Source organism: Chanodichthys erythropterus, chromosome 16 (assembly GCF_024489055.1).
Source record: "Chanodichthys erythropterus isolate Z2021 chromosome 16, ASM2448905v1, whole genome shotgun sequence".
In the NCBI taxonomy this organism is placed as follows: Eukaryota; Metazoa; Chordata; class Actinopteri; order Cypriniformes; family Xenocyprididae; genus Chanodichthys; species Chanodichthys erythropterus.
Window position 1 is genome coordinate 6662007 of NC_090236.1, and position 23588 is coordinate 6685594.

At 35.5% G+C, this 23588-nt stretch overlaps 1 protein-coding gene across 2 annotated transcripts in view; it reads left to right on the top strand.

Annotated features, from left to right (window-relative positions):
* The window catches only part of gpc5c (glypican 5c), a 170279-nt gene extending 165429 nt beyond the window's left edge, over window positions 1-4850 (top strand). For both annotated transcript variants that reach the window (XM_067363461.1, XM_067363462.1), the window contains one exon: window positions 4532-4850. In XM_067363461.1, the coding sequence (XP_067219562.1) occupies window positions 4532-4686 (155 nt within the window). In that variant the 3' untranslated portion in view covers window positions 4687-4850. The remainder of the gene's footprint in view (window positions 1-4531) is intronic.
* The last annotated feature ends 18738 nt before the right edge of the window (window positions 4851-23588 follow it).

Here is a 23588-nt window from a genome sequence, read left to right on the forward strand (position 1 = left end):
TTGGATGAAGTGATTTTTAGGATTTATTGGATGATTTCCTCAGGGAGGGAGAAAAGAGTGCAGGATGAGACAAATCGTGTTAGCACGTTCATCTGTACTTATGGAAAGGGATGGGCAGACTGAAAAAAATATTAATACTTAAAACTTACTAATACTGTTGTATTGAGAGGACTGATCTTCATATTATTATATTATATTATATTATATTATATTATATTATATTATATTATATTATATTATATTATATTATATTATATTATATTATATTATATTATATTATATTATATTATATTATATTATTTTTAATGTTTATAATTGTATTAATTTAAACATTTTATCCTCAAATCTAAATGTTTTCAGTTTATTAGCAGTACATCTTTTGGTGATTTTTGGTATCCGAGTTCATTATTAATATATCTGTATGATGTTAATAATTGTGTTTTGTTATATCATATGGTGATTAAACATTTTATCCTCAGAAATTGACAAGCTTTCCATTTATTAGCAGTGTCTGTATTGGTACTGATATTGTGATAAGATTGAATTTAATTGTAAAAATATATTTTAATAACAATATTTTTTGGTATGTTATATTATATTATATTGCAAACTGTTAATAAATGGAAGCAAAAAGACTTCTGATAATTTGAAGTTTAGGCCTATTTAATGTTAACAATGGACTTTTAAAGTGCCCCTATTATGCTATTTTAAATATTCCTAATTTTGTTTAGGACAACCCCTACAACAGGTTTACATGTATCAAAGGTCAAAAACACTCACATTTTCTCATAGTTTGCATTGCACATTACAACATTATTCACTGATGCTCAAACGACTCATCTGATGCTTCAGTCTCTCTAAATCCCTCCTTTCCGCAAGCATGCTCTGCTCTGATTGGCCAGATGGAACATTCTGTTGTGATTGGTCTGCCGCTTATAGCACCTGATGACAGCAAAAAGAATGAAGCTTCAAAATTTACGAATCTTTTGTTTCGAATCAGTGGTTCGGAGCACGTATCAAACTGCCAAAGACACGTGATTTCAACAAACGAGGCATCCTTACGCCATAAGTGTTTTCGAAATTTCATGGTTCACCACTGGGGGGGCGTGACTTTGGCAGTTTGATGCATTCTCCAAACCACTGATTCGAAACAAAAGATTTGTAAAGCTCCGAAGCGTCATGATGCAGTGTTTTGAAATCGCCCAGACATTGAATAAAGTATTCTCGTCACTTCATAACATTAAGGTTGAACCACTGTAGTCACATGATCTGTTTAAATAAGTCTTTAGTAGCTTTCTGAGCATCTGAAAGTGTTAACTGTCTTGCTGCAATGGAGGCCTCACTGAACCATCGGATTTTATCATTTAGCCATCATCAAGAGGTTATAATGCTGTGGTAATTTTAACCAATGACTCTTCGCATCCTCATCCTTTGTGTTTACAAAAAGAATTTGCTTTTGAAGAGCAGAAAACAGCATCTTCTCGATATGTACACAATACGAACCAGGCAGCTTCAGTGTTTGAGGGTGGGTCAGGTTGTTCGCGGGTGGAGAAAGTAGGCATTAGGCAAATGTGTTACATTGTGACATGTGGCCATCACGGAAGTGGGATTCAAATTCCTGACGACTCGTTTAAGCAGTTCAGACTTGATTCTTTCTTTTGAGAGACAATAACTTTATTCACAACTTCGCAGATTGTTTACATTCACAGACAGCTCTAGGGGTACTTCATTATTAAATGGTGATTAACATTTTAGTCCTGATCTTATGGAAGCTTGTTTCCACCATGGAATAAGACCATTTATAAGATAATTGTGACTTTTTATCTCACAAACCTGACTTTAATTCTCACAATTGTGAGTTTATATCTCGCAATTCTGACTTCTTTTCTCAGAATTGCAAGACAAAAAGTCGCAAATATTTTATTTTTTTTTATTCCGTGTCGGAAACAAGCTTCCATCCTGCTCTAGATAACACACACACTTTTTTTTGGTTAATTTATTTTGCATTCAGATAATGATAACAGTGACATACTCTCAATTCTGTTTAGCTCTTTGTCATGTTTAAATTTGTTCTGCAGAATTTCCCACAAAATCAGATCAGTAGTCTGCAGATTTCTTGCGGGCGTACTTATGAGTGTATGGAAAGTCTTATGCTGTAAGGACCATAGTGTCTCATTCTCTATTGTTTGAGTCGACAAGCCTTCAGCGTCATCCACACCTCACAAAACACGCAAGGCCTTCTCCGACGACAGAACAATCACCTTTATTCTCACTAAGGATAGGCCACTCATTGTCTATTGTTCTGTGTAACAACAAACACATTAGGCCACAGAATCAGTTGCTTAAGGAGTCGTGAGACTGTCTGACAGCCTGCAGTATTGTCACAATGGAATGGGTGGAAAGTTTGACAGGAGTGTTAATTTGCTTTGGTGTGTGGAGGGATTCATGTTTTTAGATGGCAGAACCCTCTTCTTTGGTTCAAGATACCATTTACTCTTGTGGTCATGTGACTAATTATAATTAAAGTGACAAATACACTCACATGAGAAGATATAAGACGTATGACTTTAGAAAAAGCTACTCAAATTAAAAGACTTAAATTCACTTTTGAGGTTTGACTGTTCAATTTATGTTGTAGAACAAAATGTGAAAGTTTCTTCAAGTAAACTTAACCACAGAGTTTGTTCGCTCATAAATCGTAACTGCTTTTCTAAAAACCCATAGTAAATTCATTAGGGAATCCCATGGCGAATTAGCCTTCGGGTTGGCCTACAAATTGCCATCATGACTGAACAGCTCTATAGAGAGGGAAAAAACACTGAGCTGCAGGGAGTTTAAGAAGGGTAAAAACAAGGGAAAAAAGACAAAGACTAATAATAAAGAGAAAGATGAATGTAAAGGGCATAGAAGACAGAGTCAGGGTGATTGCAGGCTAAAGGAAAGAGATATTACAGAGCTACAAATCTTCACCCAGACAGTATCAGGTAAGGTACATGCTGAAGTCAGCAGCACAGAGGAATTCTGGGTAATTGGAGGAGGCAAGGTTTTAATGTGATATAAAGATGCATGCTTTATTTGCCCAATTCGTGTATACTATCCATCTAAAACAGTATTCTAAATCAGAATTGGTGTGTCCCAAATCGTAGTATGCTGAAATGAGTTTTCCAAAGATACCTGAATGGTCTCCTTTTTCTGGTTAGAATCCGAAGTGCACACTCTAAGTAAGCAATAAGGTACGAGAGGCTGTGCTGTATCGTGAATAGCTCACAGCTGGAGGTTGTTGTTAGGCATGACGCGAAGCAGCACCAGCCTCGAGTACCTTACTGCTTTTATTAAATGGTTACCACACAATACAAATATTAAAGGTGCTAATGTTTTGATGATGTTTTGTTTTATACATTTTTGCAATATTACTTGAAACTGTCTTTACTAACTGATAAAAGACTTTTTATTAGGTGCACTGTACATCATCTGTGCATGAGGTAGGGCCTTAAAAACATCAGCCAGTCGTTTACGCGATCATCGTGTAAACGATTGGCCCTGTGGCTTGTCAATCACTGCCGTGACGTTCCTTGTGCGAGACGTGCGCGGCTGCGCGCTCCAGTAACTTTCCACACTCTACAGGCGCCGCATGCAGTGTTTTTGTCAGGAGACAGGAGTAACAGCTACAGATTATGAGTTACCTGCGGTGAGTCCGACATAATGAATCCACTAACACAACACAGCGAATGCCGGTGGTAAACACTCGTGTTCCAATACTCGTGCACGAGTTTGGGAGGCGTTCCCTCGAAAAGGGGGGTTGTTCTTACGCATGCGCTCATTTCAAAAACTCACTAACAGTCTTTTGTTTCTCAGTCGACGAAAAGATCCTCTTTAGCACCTTTAAAGCCCAAAAATATATGTATCAATGCAACTTTCATGAATTAAAATCACTAAAAGCCTTCATTCCGCTGGAAAAAATAGTCCCTGACCATGAACAGCAACAGAAGTTACATTATTATGACATTAGATGGTTGCAAAGACTGTCTTTATGAGTGTGTCACTCTGTAGCAAAGACTTTTATATTGAAAAGACTGAATTGTTGTGAACACAGAACAAGACGCAACTGACTAGTGCTGTCAGTCATGGGAAAACCCCTTAACTGTTAAAAGGACAAGATATTGCAGTGAACATTTAAACAGATTATGTTAAATTGAATGTGGATTTTGTGGAGGATTTTAAGTGTGACTAGATGATTGACAGGGCAGTTTAAACGCTGACAGGATGACCCAAAGCTTGCTTTTTCAAAGTACTTTTTCTTCACAAAAACAGTACACAATATTAGGGCATTGTATAAGCAGGTGAATTGGAACAGAGCAACATTCTTGTCACACACACACACACCAAGAAATCACTATCTCACATTTATATCTGATTGGCTGTCTGTTTAACTTCCTGATAAGACACTGTTGGTTCAACAACGAGACACCATGTCAGACATGTGACTGTACTGTTGTTGCTCTCTCTCATGATTTTTCTCTTTCTTTTCCAGCTCTCACGGAAGCTGATGTATCCAAAAAGGCAGTAAAGGTCTCTTTCCACGACTCGCCCATCACCCGGAACAATCCTTCATCTGATGCTTCTCTTTCCATGGCCAGTTTCATCATCATCATCCTCGCTCTGGGGCTGCAGTTGCCCTTCATCTGAAAGGCCACTACCGCATACACACACAAAGATCATATGAACACACTGGTGAACATCATAAAGAAATGTCAGGCTCTTATTCCCTCAAAAATCAAAAGAAAAAAGAAAGTATATATTGCATAGTGAAAATGATGCATTTTAAAAATTGTATTTAATTCGAAATTAAATCCTGACAGTTTAAGCAAAAATTGGGAGTGTTTTTTTCATTCTCATTAATTTAATACAATAAAAAAAATCATATATATATATATATATATATATATATATATGATTTTTTTTATATATATTTTATATATATTTTTTATATATATATATATATATATATATATATATATATATATATATTTTTTTTTTTTTTTTTTTTTTTTTTTTTTTTGCAATAATTGCAATAATTTTTTTGTATTACACTAGGCTACTAATACAGGTTGAATTGGAGTTAATTGTCATGGAAATACTGCTATAAAAAATAAATAATAATAATAAGTGTTATGGTCTTAATGCAAAATCTAATTTCTTATTTCTTTCTTTTGATTTTGGGGTGACACATGACCTGGGCATTTCCTGACAGTTTATATGAGCTACACTGTATCCCTACAAATTCCCATTGCAAGGTTGTTTTATTATGTTCCCAGCCTTCTATGACAGCCCCATTTTTGTGGAAGACTCCATCAGGGAGACTAGCAGTGTTCTCTGGGGTTTAAGTGTTAACACTCTCCACAGACTTATTGTATCTGATTGTATCTGTTATCATCACCGACTGGGACTGTGGAATGCATGACAAAATATGTGCATCTGTGGAAACATTGCTCATGACCACACAACAAAAAAGAAAACAGAAACTGTCTGCTCTCTACACAATCAGAAAGGGATATTACCACACACACATACACACACACACACAGAGCATTATTGAATGAAACTATGAATATGCACATTTAGTATGTATATAGTTTGAACTGGCGCTGAATTTATAGAACAACGAATGTTTAACTAAAGTATCACACAAACATTTTTTAATATTTCATCAGCTCTAACCGAAGCCCACACAAACACACAAATATAGTTACACAAATTTTATGATGTATTAGAAACTGGGGCTTTGCCGTTACCTTTGCACGACTTTCATGGCTTTTAAGGGCTTGAAACATCCCTTTACTACTTAAAATATTTTTTTAAATCCTGCATTTACCTTCCCAATGCACCGCCATTCTATAAAAACTCACTTTTAACTTAAAGTTGTACGTTTATTAAATATATTTGATATATACTCTGTCATTTGGAGTATACTCGGTCAGTTTCATGAGCATTGAAATTGCACTAAACTTACTTTAAAAATGTTTTTTTTTTTTTCCCAAATGTGTGATGCAGGTTTGCGTGAATGTTGTCATGGTTAATGAAAAAAGTAAAAAAAAAGAAAAAAAAAATTAAAATTAAAAAGGCTGTTAAAAGCTCCACAGATATGCAGAATGCCTTTCTTTTATAAATAATGAACTTAAAGCGAAGCAATGCAAGAGGTTTAGAGATGCCAAATATTTTCTATAATAGCTTCTTTAGCAATCTGTTCATAGCAACATTAAAAAAAAAACCTTTTTATTTCCTATTGTATGTTAAGTCAGTATTAAAACATTGCTTTAGTTCTTACACAGAAGCAAAGAGGGTCTGTAAACATTTTTTATGTTAAGCTTTTGTTGTTGTTGTTGTTGTTGTTGTTGCTGTTTCTGGTTGCACATAAATTGCTGCACTCTAAAAATATTGGGTTGCTTCAACCCATGTAAGGGGTCAAATATGGGCAAACCCAACCGTTGGGTTTGAAATTGAATTAAAAAATATAAACCAATTGTTGGGTTTGTTCATATTTGACCCAAACATGGGTTGAAACAACCCAGCATTTTTTAGAGTATACATTTGATTTGTCTCATATCTCTCTGATGTTGGTTCTATAATGTTTTTATATGAACGTTCACAAATCTTCAAACATTCTTAAACATTAACAAACCATCCATTTAGCCTCAAATAACACCGATACACCCAGAGTGCGAATTACGCAGAGTCTGGACCCTTAGGCTAGATGATGACCCCACAAATTTGGAAAAAAAAAAAAACAAGGGTTCGGGGTTCTACCTTGTGGTTTCCATTAGGTCCAATATTGGGTTGTACTTTGACAAATCCCAAGTCATGTCATTATTTATCTTGTCATAACTTCACCTATCACAAATATGTCAAAAAATTCCTTTAAACAGCTTTTAAGATGGTGAACCTTTGGCTAACTGAAAGGCTATTTGGGATTGCATGAGATGAACCTAATTGACCCTAAAATGTTGGCATTATTTAATCACCTTCACCCTCAGGATTGTTTGGAACAACATAAGGGTGAGTAAATAATGACAGAATTTATTATTATTATTATTTGGTAAAATTGTTGCTTTAATATCGCACTCTAAATATGTATCTATATTCCTTTCCATTTACAAAATAAATTAAAAAAAAGTTGAAGGCTATTGTGTAATTCGCACCCTGAATAGAGTTAATGCAAACACAAAACTGATGTTTTTACGCCGTTGCAGTACAACTCTCATTTCTGTGAATGGTTGTAAAATGGATTTCGATTACAGTTTGTTTGCTGTGTTTTATTTGTTTGTTCATGTTTTGCTTGTACGGTTCAGTGAATGAAGCTACTGAAAAACTCAGATATACACAGCGCATATAAAAAGTTGGTCAAACAGCTAATAAACTAATTCTCTGCTCATTTCAGAAAATTTCAAGTTGAAAAAAAGTGTCTGTTTCTCAACACTTTTACAACATTACAGTCAGTGATGCTGTCTAAACTGAATGCAACGCAAAACAAACTTCTGATGGTAAACTGATGCCCCGTTCTATTTCTGACGTTCTCCAAGTGCTCACGTTACTTCTGATATGAAGGACAAATATTGTGGATTAGACACGGTGTAAGTCTTTACAGTTGATTAAACATTCAAAATATCAAAGAAACAGCTTTGGTTTAATTGTTTAGTCTTGAATACAGATCTTTTTTAAATTGAGAACATCTAAATGGGGGGCTTTAAAACAAAATAAATGGTCTTTTTTGATCTCATTCATGAAGATTGGTTATGTTGACCTGGTCCAAACCCCTACACTCTTAAAAGAAAATGTTCTACATAGAACCATTTTGTGTGCTTCATATATAGAACCTTTAAGGGGTTTCTCATCATAGGGTCATTTTTTTGTTTTAATTTTAATTCATTTAGTTTTCATTCATTTTTAATTTTAATTACATTTTGTGAATTAAACAGCTTGTAAACATTTTATCACTAGAAAAAATACCAAAATACCCATTAAACAAGAAATTGTGTATCATTTAAGGCAATTCTCCTTTATAGAACCCTTTTAGCATAAAGAGTTATTTAAAATTGAGTCAAGAACCCTAGGGTTCTATGTGGAACATCACTGAACTTTTTTTTTCCTAAAGTGTATGTTGTCAACCTGATGTTGAACTTCGATTTGTGAATGAATCAATTGGTTCTTTAGCAAGAGTCGATCAAAAAAAAAAGATTCATTCACACATCCTGTCTTTGAATTCAGTTCCCTGACTCTATGATCTGGTTTGCACTGGTTCTGGAGTTAAATAAAAATGCATAGTAAATGGTAACATTGAATCTAAAGAAGACTTTTATAATTTTTAGAAAATCTTCTAGAAAATCTAGTCTTTTTAAGCTCAATGGATGTGTATCATTCATGAAGATCAGTCATGTTGACCTGCTTCAATTGGTTCACTGACAAGAACTGACTTAAAAACATGATTTGTTAACAGATCCTGTCCTTGCGTTTAACTGACTGACTCTGTGATCTTGTATGCACTGCTTCTGGAGTTAACATCTCCGATTATAAGTGAAGAACTGTTTTGGTTTGTTCATCACAGTTATCTTATGGCTTCAGAAAACTTGGAATATAGCTCACAAGTTATACTGTATGGACTGCTTTAATTATGTTTTGGTGGGTTTTACAGGTTTTCTGAGTAAATGATGATAGAATTTTCACATTTGAGTGAACTTTTTCTTTAAAGCCACACTGTTTTCTGTAACAAGGTTCATTTCCCTGATCCACCTGTTCCTCACCACACAGATACACACTCTATTCAAGACATGCTTCTGATTAAATGGGTCAAAATCCACTAATAAGGAGATTTGAACTAGTCAAGAATTGGGGAACACCACATGTTTTCTTTTTATACAATTCTTTTCCAGAAAGACCATCCTTGAAAAACAGTCTGTACTTTTGTGGTTAAAATACTGTCTCTTTTTAGATGTTTTTGAATAAGCTTGAACGCAGTGAGATATTGCAGATGGATGTCACAGATCTTATCTGTCTTAAAATGAACTTCATCATAGTGAATGTACAAAGTCATGAATTGCTGCAGAGCTTTTACTTGTCATCTATCTGGAGAACCAGATGCTTTTATGGAACCAAAGACCTCATTTTTTTCTGTTAAATGTGGAAAATCCGAGTCCTACTTTCCTTCCATCCATTTTGAGTGTAGTGTTGAGAAGCGATTGAATCATTTTTCTGCAGTTGAGGTCTGCACAGAAGTTGATGAGTCATAAATGTGAGCCCACACAGTGTGGACACGTGATTATTTTTAGACTTTCATTGGCACAGTATTTCAAATGCATTTTTAAGTTAAACTTTCGACACTGTATTCCCTCAACCAATTGAGAGAATATTCATAAAGTTTCCATATATGCCAAATAATTTTAAATTATCCAATAAAACACAATTGTTTTATAAATGAATCAAGCATTTAAGCCTTTAGATGAAAGGGTTTAAAATAGTAAGAAACATAAATTCATGTGTTCTGTGTCCCAATTTCCCCAGTTGTCCCAATCGAAGGCCGAATGCTTCACAGTGGCACAAAAAAGGCCCTGTTTACACCTTGTATTAAAGGGTTAGTTCACCCAAAAATGAAAATTCTGTCATTTATTACTTACCCTCGTGCCATTTCACACCCTTAAGACCTTCGTTCATCTTCAGAACACAAATTAAGATATTTTACTTGAAATCCGATGTCTCCGTGAGGCCTCCATAGGGAGCAATGTCACTTCCTCTCTCAAGATCCATAAAGTTACTGAAAACATATTTAAATTGGTTCATGTGAGTACAGTGGTTCAATATTAATATTATAAAGCGACGAGAATATTTTTGGAACGCCAAAAATAACAAAATAACGACTTATTTAGTGATGGCCGATTTTAAAACACTGCTTCAGGAAGCATCGGAGCACAAATGAATCAGTGTATCGAATCTGCTGTTCGGAGCGCCAAAGTCACATGATTTCAGCAGTTAGCAGTTTGAAACGCGATCCGAATCATGATTCGACACACTGATTCACTTGTGCTCCGATGCTTCATGAAGCAGTGTTTTGAAATCGGCCATCACTAAATAAGTCTTTATTTTGTTATTTTTGGCGTTCCAAAAATATTCTCGTCGCTTTATACACTCTAAAAAAATGCTTGGTTAAAAACAAACCAAGTTGGGTTGAAAATGGACAAACCCAGCGATTGGGTTGTTTTAACCCAGCAGTTGGGTTAAATGTTTACCCAATCTGTTGGGTAGTTTTACTTAACTCAACTATTGTTTAAAAATTACAGTATTGCTTACTTAAAATGAACCTAAAATATCTTGAAAATTAACATTTATTAATATGTTTAATAAATGAACATTTTAATTTCATTTTAGATTCATTTTAAGTCAGCCATATAGTCATTTTCAAACAATAGTTGGGTTAAATAAAAGTACCCGGCAGGTTGGGCAAACATTTAACCCAACAGTTGGGTTAAAACAACCCAATCGCTGGGTTTGTCCATTTTTAACCCAACTTGGGTTGTTTTTAACCCAGCATTTTTTAGAGTTTTATATTATTATTGAACCACTGTGTTCACATGAACCGATTTAAATATGTTTTTAGTACCTTTATGGATCTTGAGAGAGGGAGTGACATTGCTTCCTATGGAGGCCTCACGGAGCCATCGGATTTTAACTAAAATATCTTAAAGGTACAATTTGAGTTTTTTTTTTCCGCTAGAGGTCGCTAGAAGCCTATTCAAAACAAAGGCGTAGTTTGATGACGCCAAGTTTTAGAGCGGAAACTTGGGACATGTGGTCTCCATTTCAACGGACGGTGCAAAAGAATATGGATTTGAGTCTGGAATAACTCATGTTCGTGGATGCGATTATTAACGTTACTGTAGTATGAAGCAGAGCAGGAGCGAGGGTTGCGGGAGCTGAACGAGGAGCTGGAGCGATTGATCAACACACGCCTCACGAGCAGCGGGACTTTTATTATGACACAGTCGCCGGCGCCGCTTCCGCTTTTCCGGTCATGAGTTTACAGGAGCTGTCCTTGTCGACAGAACCAGCGGCAGATGGTAAACAGTAATTATGTTCCATAAATAAGTAACACAATCCACCATAAAACGTGCAAGAAGTAAATAAGGAACTGCTTGAAGCAAGCTAGTGGTTTGCTGGTCGCTAGACACTACTTCCGCATTTGTCCACGGCACTGTTGTCATGTGGTTTCTACGTCAGTAAAGGCGGTAACAAAGGGTAACTGACGTCATTGACAGGCGACTGCACTGCCCCGTGTCACTGTTTAGAATGGGAATTTTCTCATGATTTACAATTAGTTGAAAACATTAGAGATACTGTTTGTAATCAGCTGGACAAAATATATAACCCTAGCCTAGTGGTTTTTGGATATTTTACTGCAAAAATTTTACATATTGTACCTTTAATAAAGGTCTTACGGGTGTGGAATGTCATGAGGGAAAGTAATAAATGACAGAATTTTCATTTTTGGGTGAACTAACCCTTTAAGAAGCATTTTTGTCAATCCGATCACAAATATACAACGCTAAATACAGTTATCGAATATCTAATGAAACAAATGTAAAAATATAAAAAAGCAGTTCAAATATTGTCCTACATCTTACTAAGATGCGATTTTATAGAGAGTTTATACTTTTTATTATGTGCATAAATGGACCCTTGGTGAACATATTTAGACAGGTTGTGAACCCTGTTGAATATAACTTTCAAAAAAGTCCAGTACAAACATTACTGCCACTCAACAAAGGCAGCTGTCACAATCCTCTGTAGACTAGACTCATTTAACAATGTTCGGTTCAACCTTCGTGGACTTCGAAGACATGGCCTTTGAAGTCTGCATCCTCTGAATTGAGACACAGCTAATGTGTTCAACTTTTGGTAGTGTTTGCCCTTAAAGGAACTTCCCTTGTACATTTGGTCTTAATTTAAGGTAATAATATTTAAAAAAAGACATTTATGCTTTTAGGGTGAATGTTTATGTAAAATAAACATACTCTAAATGACGCTGTTTGACATTTTTAGAATTCTAGAATTTTGGACTTGTTCCAAAACCTAGTGAGCTGTCCACCATGCAACATTTCTAGGCATTATAGGCACTTCATTTAATGAGAATTTGAAATACAGTAACATTTTACCTTCAATAAAATGTTTAAATTCTTCACTATATTTTTGTGAACATTTTGAGAAATTGAATCCCCACAAGGGCAACAAACTGTTTGCCTTCTGTGCCTTAATTTTTGAATTCACTTCGCTTCATTTGAATCTCTCTCTGGGTCTTTCTCTGTCTCTCTGTCTCTTTCGGTCTGTGTGTAGGAATGCAGTTATTTGTGTCTCGTGTTCTCTCTTGAGTCGGTAGCGCTGACGGGTCAGTCTGGCACACACACACACACGCGCGGCTAACGCTAATATAGCAGCTACTGGAGCCAACACAACTGCCTAGCCAGCATGCAGCCTTTAAATAGAACCAAATGAGAGACAGTAATGTAATCGAATGTGTTGGAGGATCTTTTTCTTTCTATATGGCTCTCTCTGGATATCAGTAACTGACCCTGTACCCGTTTCTTTCTCTTCTACAGGTGCTAAATTTAGTGCAATAAGTGTTGGCGTATACTGTGAATAAGATGAGATGCCAAATGTAAAAGTGTGATACAAAAAACTCACTATACCAAAAAGCTATAGGAGATGAGGAGCCATTCTAGTGAAAGAGTTGAAAATTTTTAAGAGCAGGGTGGCCATTTTATAAGTGTAAGTACCAAGAAAGTTGTTCGTCCTGGCTAAACTGTACTTGTTTTAAATACTTTTTGTAATAATATTTGTCAATAGTCTGTCATAGGTCAAATTTTATGCCAACGTAGTGGATGTAATGTTTCTAGGAATTTATTCATAACAATCACCTACTATAACAAATGTGCTTCAAGTAAGTTATTCATTGCATTATTCAATGCCGTTCTCACTATGAAAGTACATTACAAACGTTTTAGGTGGGTACTATTATGTAATGTATTTTAACAGAAGCTGTAATATTGTGAAATATTATTACAATTTAATTTAACAGTTTTTTTATTTGAATATTTTTTAAATGTAATTTATTCCTGTGATGCAAAGCTGAATTTTGAGCATCATTACTCCACTCCTCAGTGTCACATGATCCTTCAGAAATCATTCTAATATGCTGATTTGTTGCTTAAGAAACATTTCTTCTTATTATCAATGTTGAAGACAGTTGTGCTGCTTAATATTTTTGAAGAATGAATAGAAAGTTGAAAAGAACAGTATTTATTGGTAATAGAAATCTTTTCTAACATTATAAATGTCTTTACTGTCAATTTTGCACAATTTATCTTTCAGAAAAATTAGTGTTGCTAAATGTTTGTATGGTGTACATGAATTTCAACATTCATTATGTGAAATCACAGACATCTTCTGTTCATAATTTTAATATTTGAAAAAACACCCCGTCTAAACGGTGCTTTTTGTCATCTTTATGTGCATAGATATAAATATATTTGCATTGATGCCACAACAATATTTTAGACTTAATTATTAAACACTTATGACCAATATAAATTAAGTAAATTAAGTTTTGTAGAAATATGATTTTAAAGTTGAAGTTGCTTCCTTATTGTGACATATATTCAATTAAAACTGCTTCTCAAACACGTATCAAGGTATGACGTATACTGCAATGATGTATATTGTAAATGCAATAAATATTTTAATCATATACTGTATTTTGTCAAGTCTTGTTACTTTTGGATTTTCTTCTAATGTTTGAAATAATTTTATGAACTATTAAAGAAACTTTATAGTATGATAAATGTGAGGATATTGATCTGGAAGAAATGAGGCCATAAAGAACCTTTTCATCTGTGGTTCTTTGTAGAACCTTTAAAAAGAGTTCTTTGTAGTACCAGAAAATGTTCTTTATGGCACCAAGAAAAAAATGGTTCTTTAAAGAACCTTTCATAAAATGGTTCTTTAGGGAATCAAAAAAGGTTCTTCTATGGCAGCGCTCTGAAACCCCCTTTTTGGTTCTTCCTGGCACCTTTTTTTTAAGAGTGTAAAAAAAAAAAAAAAAAAAAAAGTAGGATGGGACTTGATTTTGTTGGTAATATAATAAAATATAATATAATTGGGAATTGTTTGGATGGTTGTGGTTTGCTATTGGTTGATCTCATGTGAGTGAGAAGAGGAGAAGAGAAAAGAGAAGAGAAGAGAAAAGAGAAGAGAAGAGAAGAGAAGAGAAGAGAAGAGAAGAGAAGAGAAGAGAAGAGAAGAGAAGAGAAGAGAAGAGGAGAAGAGAAGAGGAGAAGAGAAGAGAAGAAGAGACTGCAAGAGGGAAGGGAAGTCATTTTGATTAAAGATTTATGAGAGCACATCAATGTTTAAAATAAATCAAACAAGTGATGCAGTATTCCATAGAAAATAAGAATTGTTCATTTTTATTTCATGTTTACATTAAAGCTTTCAATTGGTATAAATATTAGTGTGTCCTTGGCAACAGGCTGTGATGAGAGATTTAGAATATGTGCTCTCCACTTTTTAGACAGCTCCTATTAACACAAAAAGATGAGTTAGACAATTCTAGTGACTATAAACATGAACTTAAACTCCCCTGGAGATTCACCAAAACACTGTCTTACTTTCTCTGTCTCCACTCTGTTTCGTCAACATCGCCTTAATTCCAGTCAGATCCTGTAAGCTGAACTCTCTTGAGTCCAGAACCGCATTGAGACAGCTGGGCTGGAGATCATGACATGATCAAGAACTAACCGCATTTGGACTCAACTAACTAATGAGTATTTATGACTTAGAATCCATCCGGGGCTTTGGATCCTCCGTGATGGAGGAAGGAATGGAGAGAGAGACTGTGGTAGGCATAACTCTGAGGAAAATCATATGTTTTATTTCTGCATTCCAAATATTTGTGTGCAGTTTTACTTTGATTTATAATTTAGATGCCCTCTGTCCATTGTGCACATTATGTTGCCACAAGGCAGAACATTCAGATCTTCCCATAGGAAAAAATCACCTCTTTAATATATTTGTGAGAAGATTGAAAAGCAGTGGAGAGCACTTTTGCTTAAGTTTCTCCCTTTTTAGAATTTCTTTTGTGAGAAAAGACCCCAGTAATCTCAGTGTCAAAAGAGATTTCAATGTCTCAAACTATGTTTAGAATTGCCAAGTTTCACTGTAAAAAAGTTTGTAATTTTCACTGAAAAATACTGTAAAAATGCTAAAGTTACAGTAAGTTACCTTACCATATAGTAAAAAAAAAAAATGTATACATCACATTATATGTAATGTGGAAGTAAAAGGATATGCCCAGATGTCCCTGCCTGACACATTACATATGATCATTGTTGGGGGTAACACATTACAAATAACGTTAGTTACATAATCAATTACTTTTTTCAAGAAACTAGTAATGCATTACTTTTAAATTTACAACAAAATATCCATTACTTTTTCAAAGCCATGCTGTTGTAATAGCTGCAGTATGTGGTTTTGCATTGTCCTGCTGAAATACACAAGGCCTTTCCTGAAATAGACGTTGTCTGGAGGGGAGCATTTGTTGCTCTAAAAACTTTATAGACCTTTTTAGCCTGACTTCGTCATACTCATATTCTAGGCAGAATGTGAGTCTGATACTGCTCCATGGGGCGTGTCTTAACCGAACCAGTAAAAAAACCCCTCTGCACTCAATTGGATAGACCTACAACCAATCAGAGCAACGCAGCAAGTGACTTATGTTGAACTTGTACTTAAACTTTTGCCGAATCCCGTTGGAAGGACGGCAAACACATATTTCCCATCGACAAATGCTTTGATTGCGGTTCTTTGTTCGTCTTTTAAAATTAATGCGCTGTCGATTTCTTTTATTACAGACGTGATAGCGGAATCTAAACATCTTACTTCTCCAGCTGCAGTCATCGTTGGTGAAAACCAATTCAACCCAAGCGCTCTTTGATGACGTGGGTGGTTACGTAACCGCAGATAGCCTGTCCATCATCGATTAAAGCCCGCCCTGGCAATTTGATTGGCTCGGCCTTCTGGAAGCCGAGCATAATTACTCCACAATGGATCGAGTCCAGACCGAACTTCCCGTCCAAAGAATGTTGTGGGCGGGGTTCGGGCTGGCACCCAGGCTAAGACCTTTTAGCATTCATAGTGCTTTCCAAAAAAGCTGTCCATACCATCAGAGATGCTAGTTTTTGAACTGAACACTGATGACACTCTGGAAGGTCTCCCTCCTCTTTAGCCCGGCGGACACAGCGTCTATGATTTCCAACAAGAATGTCAAATTTGGACTCGTCTGACCATAGAACACATTTCCACTTTGAAACAGTCCATTTTAATTGAGCCTTGGCCCACAGGACACAACGGCGCTTCTGGACCATGTTCACATATGGCTTCCTTATTGCATGATAGAGCTTTAGTTGGCATCTGCAGATGGCACGGCGGATTGTGTTTACCGACAGTGGTTTCTGGAAGTATTCCTGGGCCCATTTAGTAATGTCATTGACACAATCATGCCGATGAGTGATGCAGTGTAGTCTGAAGGCCCGAAGACCAAGGACATCCTATAAAGGTCATCGGCCTTGTCCCTTACGCAGAGATTTCTCCAGTTTCTCTGAATCTTTTGATGATGTTATGTACTGTAGATTCCATAATCTTTTTACGCACTCTTTCACAGCTCTGCCCATCTTTACTTCTGAGAGACTCTTCCTCTCTAAGACATCCCTTTTATAGCTAATCATGTTACAGACCTGATTTCAGTTAACTTAATTAGTTGCTAGATGTTCTCACAGCTGAATCTTTTCAAAATCTCTGGCTTTTTCAGCCATTTGTTGCCCCTGTGCCAACTTTTTTGAGACTTGTAGCAAGCATCAAATTTGAAATGAGCTCATTTAGTGGATAAAAGTGTAACATTTCTCCGTTTAAACATTTATGTTATGTTATCCAAGTTCTATTGTGAATAAAATATTGGCTCATGTGATTTGAAAGTCTTTTAGTTTTAAAAAATGCCAACATTTCCGGAATTCGGGTTGTAGTTGACTTGTAGTTGCAGTTAGTTAGTAGAATGTCTAAAGTGGACCATCAAAAAAAAGTGTTAACGTTTATTTCCATTATGGAAAAGTGCATCTTGGACATTCTACAATCTCTTTTTGTGCTCTATACGAAAGAAAGAACATCCTCTGGGTTTGGAAAAACATGAGGGCGAGTATGATGACAAAATGTTTATTCTTGGATGAAATATCCTTTATGTCTCCTTAGCTAACTTTCCTTCGGATCTATTCAGAGAGCAATGAGCTCATGAGTGAAGCTGACCAGAAGTAGAGAGCTGTAGAATGGTGTAGAGATGATGCGCTTAAACTTAATCTATTTTTTTTCCTTTACGTGTCTCGTTCTCAGTCTCTGCAGTAGCTGGAGGGTTGAACTATTAATTCATATATGAGTATTTGAGGGGCAAACGGAAATAAACATGGATTGTGATGAGCCGCGTCCAAAGCAATATAATAAAAGTCTATCCCACGGGAATGTGGACATATTCTGAAGTTTATTAAATGAAAACAGACAGAAGGATTGGAAGTGCTTTTGAAGCAGAGAAATAGGAAGAAGTGAGTGTGGGTGTGTGTGATCATCTCTGTATCCGTCTATCACTCTGTGGAATGCAGACACTCAGTAATATACAGTACAGGAGCGGCCCAGAACGATTCGGCTCAATATGGGCTCATTATGACCGGATGAAGGCTCTGTGGAGATGACTGAGATGAAAGACGAGAGAGCAAAAGAGACATGAATGATATATTATCTTGACAAAGGTAGACAGCAAAATAGAAATAGTTTTCCCTGTTCTTTTCTAATATGAACAAAAGTTATGTTTCTTTTTCTAATATAAACAATGATTTATTGTGTTTTTGTTTTATCTTTGAAGAGGGATAAAAATAAAATCAGACTGCAGGATCGAAAATCCCCTTTTTGAGACCTGATATTACCCGTAAGACCAGCATCCAGCAAGTCTACAATAGTCATCCTGCTTTACCAAAAAGCCCATGCTGGTCAACAAGTTAAATCAGATAACTTTTGCTGGTGAAAAGCATGCTGGTCAACCAATTGGACCAGCAAGATGTGGGAAAATCAAACTCCAAATATAAAATACTCTTTTCTTGCAAAGATTAAAATATTTCTGTGAAAATGAGTTTCATATATTACATTTACTCTACCTTTCAAAGTTTGAGGTCGGTAAGATTTTTTTAATGATATTGAAAAAAGTCAATTTATTTGATCAAAAATACAGTAAACACTGTAACATTGTAAAATTTTATGACAATTTAAAATAACTGTTTTCTATTTTAATATATTTTAAAGTGTAATTTACACTCTACACTCTTTAGCGCCTGATTACAATTCCTACAAAATCATGCATTCACAATCATCTTTAATGTAATTGTATTAAATTAAGTAATAAATGTCAAAATTTTTCAGTTATAAAAAGAATGTTTGATAATTTACTTACACTGTAAAATATTATTTCCATGATTTGTTATCGCAACATTTTTTCTTTTGTCATATCAACTTAGATAATTAATGTGGTTCAGGTAACATAATATTTTGAGTTTCTGCACTCTAAAAAATGTTTGATTAAAAACAACCCAAGTTGGGTTGAAAATGGACAAACCCAGCAATTGGGTTGTTTTAACCCAGTGGTTGGGTTAAATGTTTGCCCAACCTGCTGGGTCGTTTTATTTAACCCAACTACTGATTAAAAATGACTATATGGCTGGCTTAAAATGAATCCAAAATAGGTGAGAAATTAAAAATCAGACACATAATTACTAGAGGCAACAATAATAATCAAAAGGTGTACATTTATTAATAAGAAATTTAATATATGTTTATTGTTTATTATTCATTATCTTATTAATAAATGCTCATTTATTAAACATATTAATAAATATTAATTTCCAGCATATTTTGGGTTCATTTTAAGCAAGCAATACAGTAATTTTTATACAACAGTTGAGTTGAAATGAAACTACCCAGCACGTTGGGCAAACATTTAACCCAACCACTGGGTTAAAACAACCCAATTGCTGGGTTTGTCCACTTTCAACCCAACTTGGGTTGTTTTTAACCCAGCATTTTTTAGAGTGTGTTAATTAAATTAATCGTCTTCATTTTATTAACTCAAATTTTTAATTTCACTGAACTCAAAATTTTAAGGCAACCAGGTAACTTCATTTTTTTAGTTAAACCAACAATTCTTTTTTACAGTGTAAAGGGGACCTATTATGCCCCTTTTCACAAGATGTAATATAAGTCTCTGGTGTCCCCAGAATGTGTCTGTGAAGTTCCAGCTTAAAATACCCTACAGACCATCTTTTTTATAGCTTGTCTAATTTGCTCCTTTAGGTGTGAGCAAAAACACACAATTTTTGTTTGTGTCCATTTAAATGCAAATGAGCTGCTGCTCCCTGCCCACTTTCCAAAAGAGGTTTAACAGCTCACGCTTCGGTTGCTCAACAACAACAAAGCTGGAGAATCTCATGCAGCCAAATTGACGACTGTCAGTAACGGTGTTCAGCCTTACATTGTTCAAACCGGAGTCTGACACTGTTTGAGAGACTCAGGAAGAAGTTACAACTTTTAGAATGACATTTCTGAATGGATAGTGGATAAATTTATGTAGTTGCTGTGGAGTCGATTCAACTCATCGACTAGCATGTGTCGTCTTTTGTGCAAATTCGTTGAATTGACCCTTGTCTGTGAAGCAGTCATAAAATGACGGCATGGTAACAACACTCTACTACAACAACTCTTCCTCTTCTCTAAAGCAGCCCTACTTGGCCCCTTTGTTGTGTTTTCCTTTGATCACAATACTCAATTAATGATTGTAAACTGAGCTTTCTTCAGAAGAAGTATCTGTCCTGAATTTTACATAAATAAATCACAACAACCCTGCGCTATGGGCACAAACATTGATACAGGCTGCAGTGGAATTTTTTTGATACTATTTGAAGCTTCCGCTTTTCGAACGCAGAAGTGTGATAAAAGCCTATTATTGGGAGATACGAGGGTCCGTGGCTCTATCATTGGAAAAAGTGTAATGGCTAACTTGGATCTTGTGTACCTTCATAATCAATCACAATACAGCCTCTACATTACATTTCGCTCAGAGTTGCGCCAAAGCAACCTGAAGGTAAGCCTGCAACCTTAGCTGAAAAAAATGTAATGCCTGCTAACGCTGCGGTATACGCAGGGAAGGAGACAAGAGTCCATTTTTTAATGGATGTCAATGGAGGAGAAGCTTTACTACGCTGAATAAACTGCTTTTATGGGAAAACGGCTTATCATTTAATGAATCAACAGCCCATCGCCTTATCTTCAACATGTTTGCTCTTAAACATGCATTTTGGATCGCTCTATTTTTAGAGTTTTCAAGTGATACAATTCGTTTTCCAATAGTAGAGCCACGGACCCTCATATCTCTCAATAATAAGACCATCTCTGGTTGTGCGACAGTTAATCATTGTTTGCAATGCATTCTGAGATGTTTTAATGGAGGATGCATGCAGTACTGACTAATGTCTAGATTCAAGTGAGAACAAAAGTAAGGAAGAAAGAAAGAAGAAATTCCTCAGGAGTCATGTAGTGTTTAATATGCAAAGACAACTGAATATTTTTCTCTCGTGAATTGCATCTAATGTATGGAAATTTATTTCGATTGATGACTGTAAAGCATCTCTGAACTATTTTCTACACTTTTCCCACAAGCCCTGCAGCATCTTCCAATTTTCCCCCCCCTCATAACCTCTCTCTCATGTGAGAAATGTCTCACATATTTTGTAGATGAAATAATCCTCAGGGAGCCTAAAACAATTTAAGAACTCATTTTACATATTAACCGATTCGTGACTCAGTGGTCATTAACGAGGTCCCCTTCCTCAGAGCTTGTAAGCATCTATTTTTAAATATTACTCCCTAAACATGAATCGATGTTTGAATGTCTTTCATATGTCTGTCTTCTTCAATATGTCTTTGAAAGTCTGAATTCCCTGCATCGTTTCAGCTCAAAGGGGATCAGATATCAGTCGTTCTCCACTCTGTGGATCCAGCCACTGGAGTTTTGTAAATTTTCCCAGTTCTCCCAGTACAAAAGAGCCCATTAAACACACATGAATGGTTAGTGTGTACACAGAGTTGTGCAGAATTAAAAGAAAGAGATCTTTCATAGGAGATACACAGCTTCTCTTTCTCTTTGATTCTTTTTCCTTGTCTTTCTCTCTTTGCAGCTCATGAGCAGAGGCTTGTTGGACAGTTCGCTCTGAAAAAGAGATGAAAGTCTGACACATCTATCTCTATCTAGTCTATTTATTCATCCACCTCTTCATGTATGTGTGAGCTAATAACTGTACATTCCCATGTGTATACATGCGTGAGTGCAGAAGATGGGGGTTTGGTGTCTTATTGATCCAGTGTGTTTAAGAATGCAGGGGCAGAAAAGCCAAACCCCCCTCAGGGCTAGAGACACCCTCCAATCAATACTGAGAAAGATCAGCTGTCCTGCCTGAAGCTCTCACTCACTCACTCACTCACTCACTCACTCACTCACTCACTGACTCACTCACTCACTCACTCACTCACTCACCACTTTCAATTCATTACAATGGAAAGAAGAATAATTTACTGAATTGTAATTCAAGGGAAATCAACACAGGTATTTCACAGTGCTGGGTAGATTACTTAGAAAACTGTAGTACTGTAGGTCACTGATCCCAAATTACATAATTGATATGGTAGTTAGTAATGTAATCCATTAAAGGTGCCATCGAACATTTTTTCACAAGATGTAATATAAATCTAAGGTGTCCCCTGAATGTATCTGTGAAGTTTCAGCTCAAAATACCCCATAGATTTTTTTTTTTATACATTTTTTTAACTGCCTATTTTGGGGCATCATTAACTATGCACCGATTCATGTTGTGGCCCCTTTAATTCCTCACGCTCCCCGCCCACGGAGCTCGCACTTGCCTTAAACAGCATAAAGTTCACACAGCTAATATAACCCTCAGAATGGATCTTTACAAAGTGTTCGTCATGCAGCATGTCTAATCGCGTAAGTATGGTATTTATTTGGATGTTTACATTTGATTCTGAATGAGTTTGATAGTGCTCCGTGGCTAAAGCTAACATTACACACTGTTGGAGAGATTTATAAAGAATGAAGTTGTGTTTATGAATTATACAGAATGCAAGTGTTTAAAAATGAAAATAGCGACTGCTCTTGTCTCCGTGAATACAGTAAGAAACGATGGTAACTTTAACCACATTTAACAGTACATTAGCAACGTGCTAACGAAACATTAGAAAGACGATTTACAAATATCACTAAAAATAACATGATATCATGGATCATGTCAGTTATTATTGCTCCATCTGCCATTTTTCGCTATTGTTCTTGCTTGCTTACCTAGTCTGATGTTACTAGAGGTAACAATAATGAGGTATTGATATAAAAATACAAATGGAAGAAAATATATTCCAATCTTTGTTATCAACAACATGCATTAAATATTATATTACGTCACGGTTTCCCAGACTGGAGTTTGTGATGGAACTGTAGGGGGTTTGTAATTTTAATTAAAAGTTTTAATTAAATCATAAAAATGTACCTGCATGTCCTGCGACCATTAACCGACAGAGAACTGTAAACTTATTATTGACTTAATAGTTTTGACCTAACTTATTAAATTAAAATCTCAGGATATATCTCAAGTAAATATATTATGTCAAAGAAGTTCAGCTGACAAAAAAGTTGGAGAGTCCCTGCATTGCATATAAATATGAAATTATGTGAATTTGTACATTTTAAGATGTTTGAAAGACAAGAGCACACCAAAGACATCGTTAAATGACTCACTGAGTGATAATTCAAATAATTAATGTGTTCGTCAGGAGCTGATTAGATATGCAACGTGCAATGTTGAGAAAAAACTTCATAAATGTGAAATGATTATGTAAATCCAGTGATAAATGCTGTGTCTCAATTTTAAATGATTTCAGGTTCATGAGTAGTAGTGGCTGGTCTGTGTGTTCCACAAAACTGGAAGTAGTAAGGTTTTTTTAGAAAGGACGCAGAAAATTTAAAAGAAAAAAAAATAGAAGTAAGGAGAAACAATGAATTATGAATAACTTACTTCCATTTTGGGAATAGCATGCAATCATGCAAAAAATTAAAAAAGTAACTGTAGTCCAATGGTGTGATTTAAAAATGTCTATCCATCCATTCGTCTGTTCGTCTGTCTATCAAGCCAACATTCAAAGTTTGAGTTTTTATTCAAATTCCAATTGCCATTCTGAATTTTGTTCGCTTCATCAATTCAAATTCAGTGTTTTTAAATTGAGGAATGTAAATGTGATTCTCAATTCTGAATGACATTCAACCTGCTGCCTGAAGTATCCGTAATTATGCAATGTTCCTTTAAGACCAACAGCAGAGGGTTAATAACAGACTCTTAATG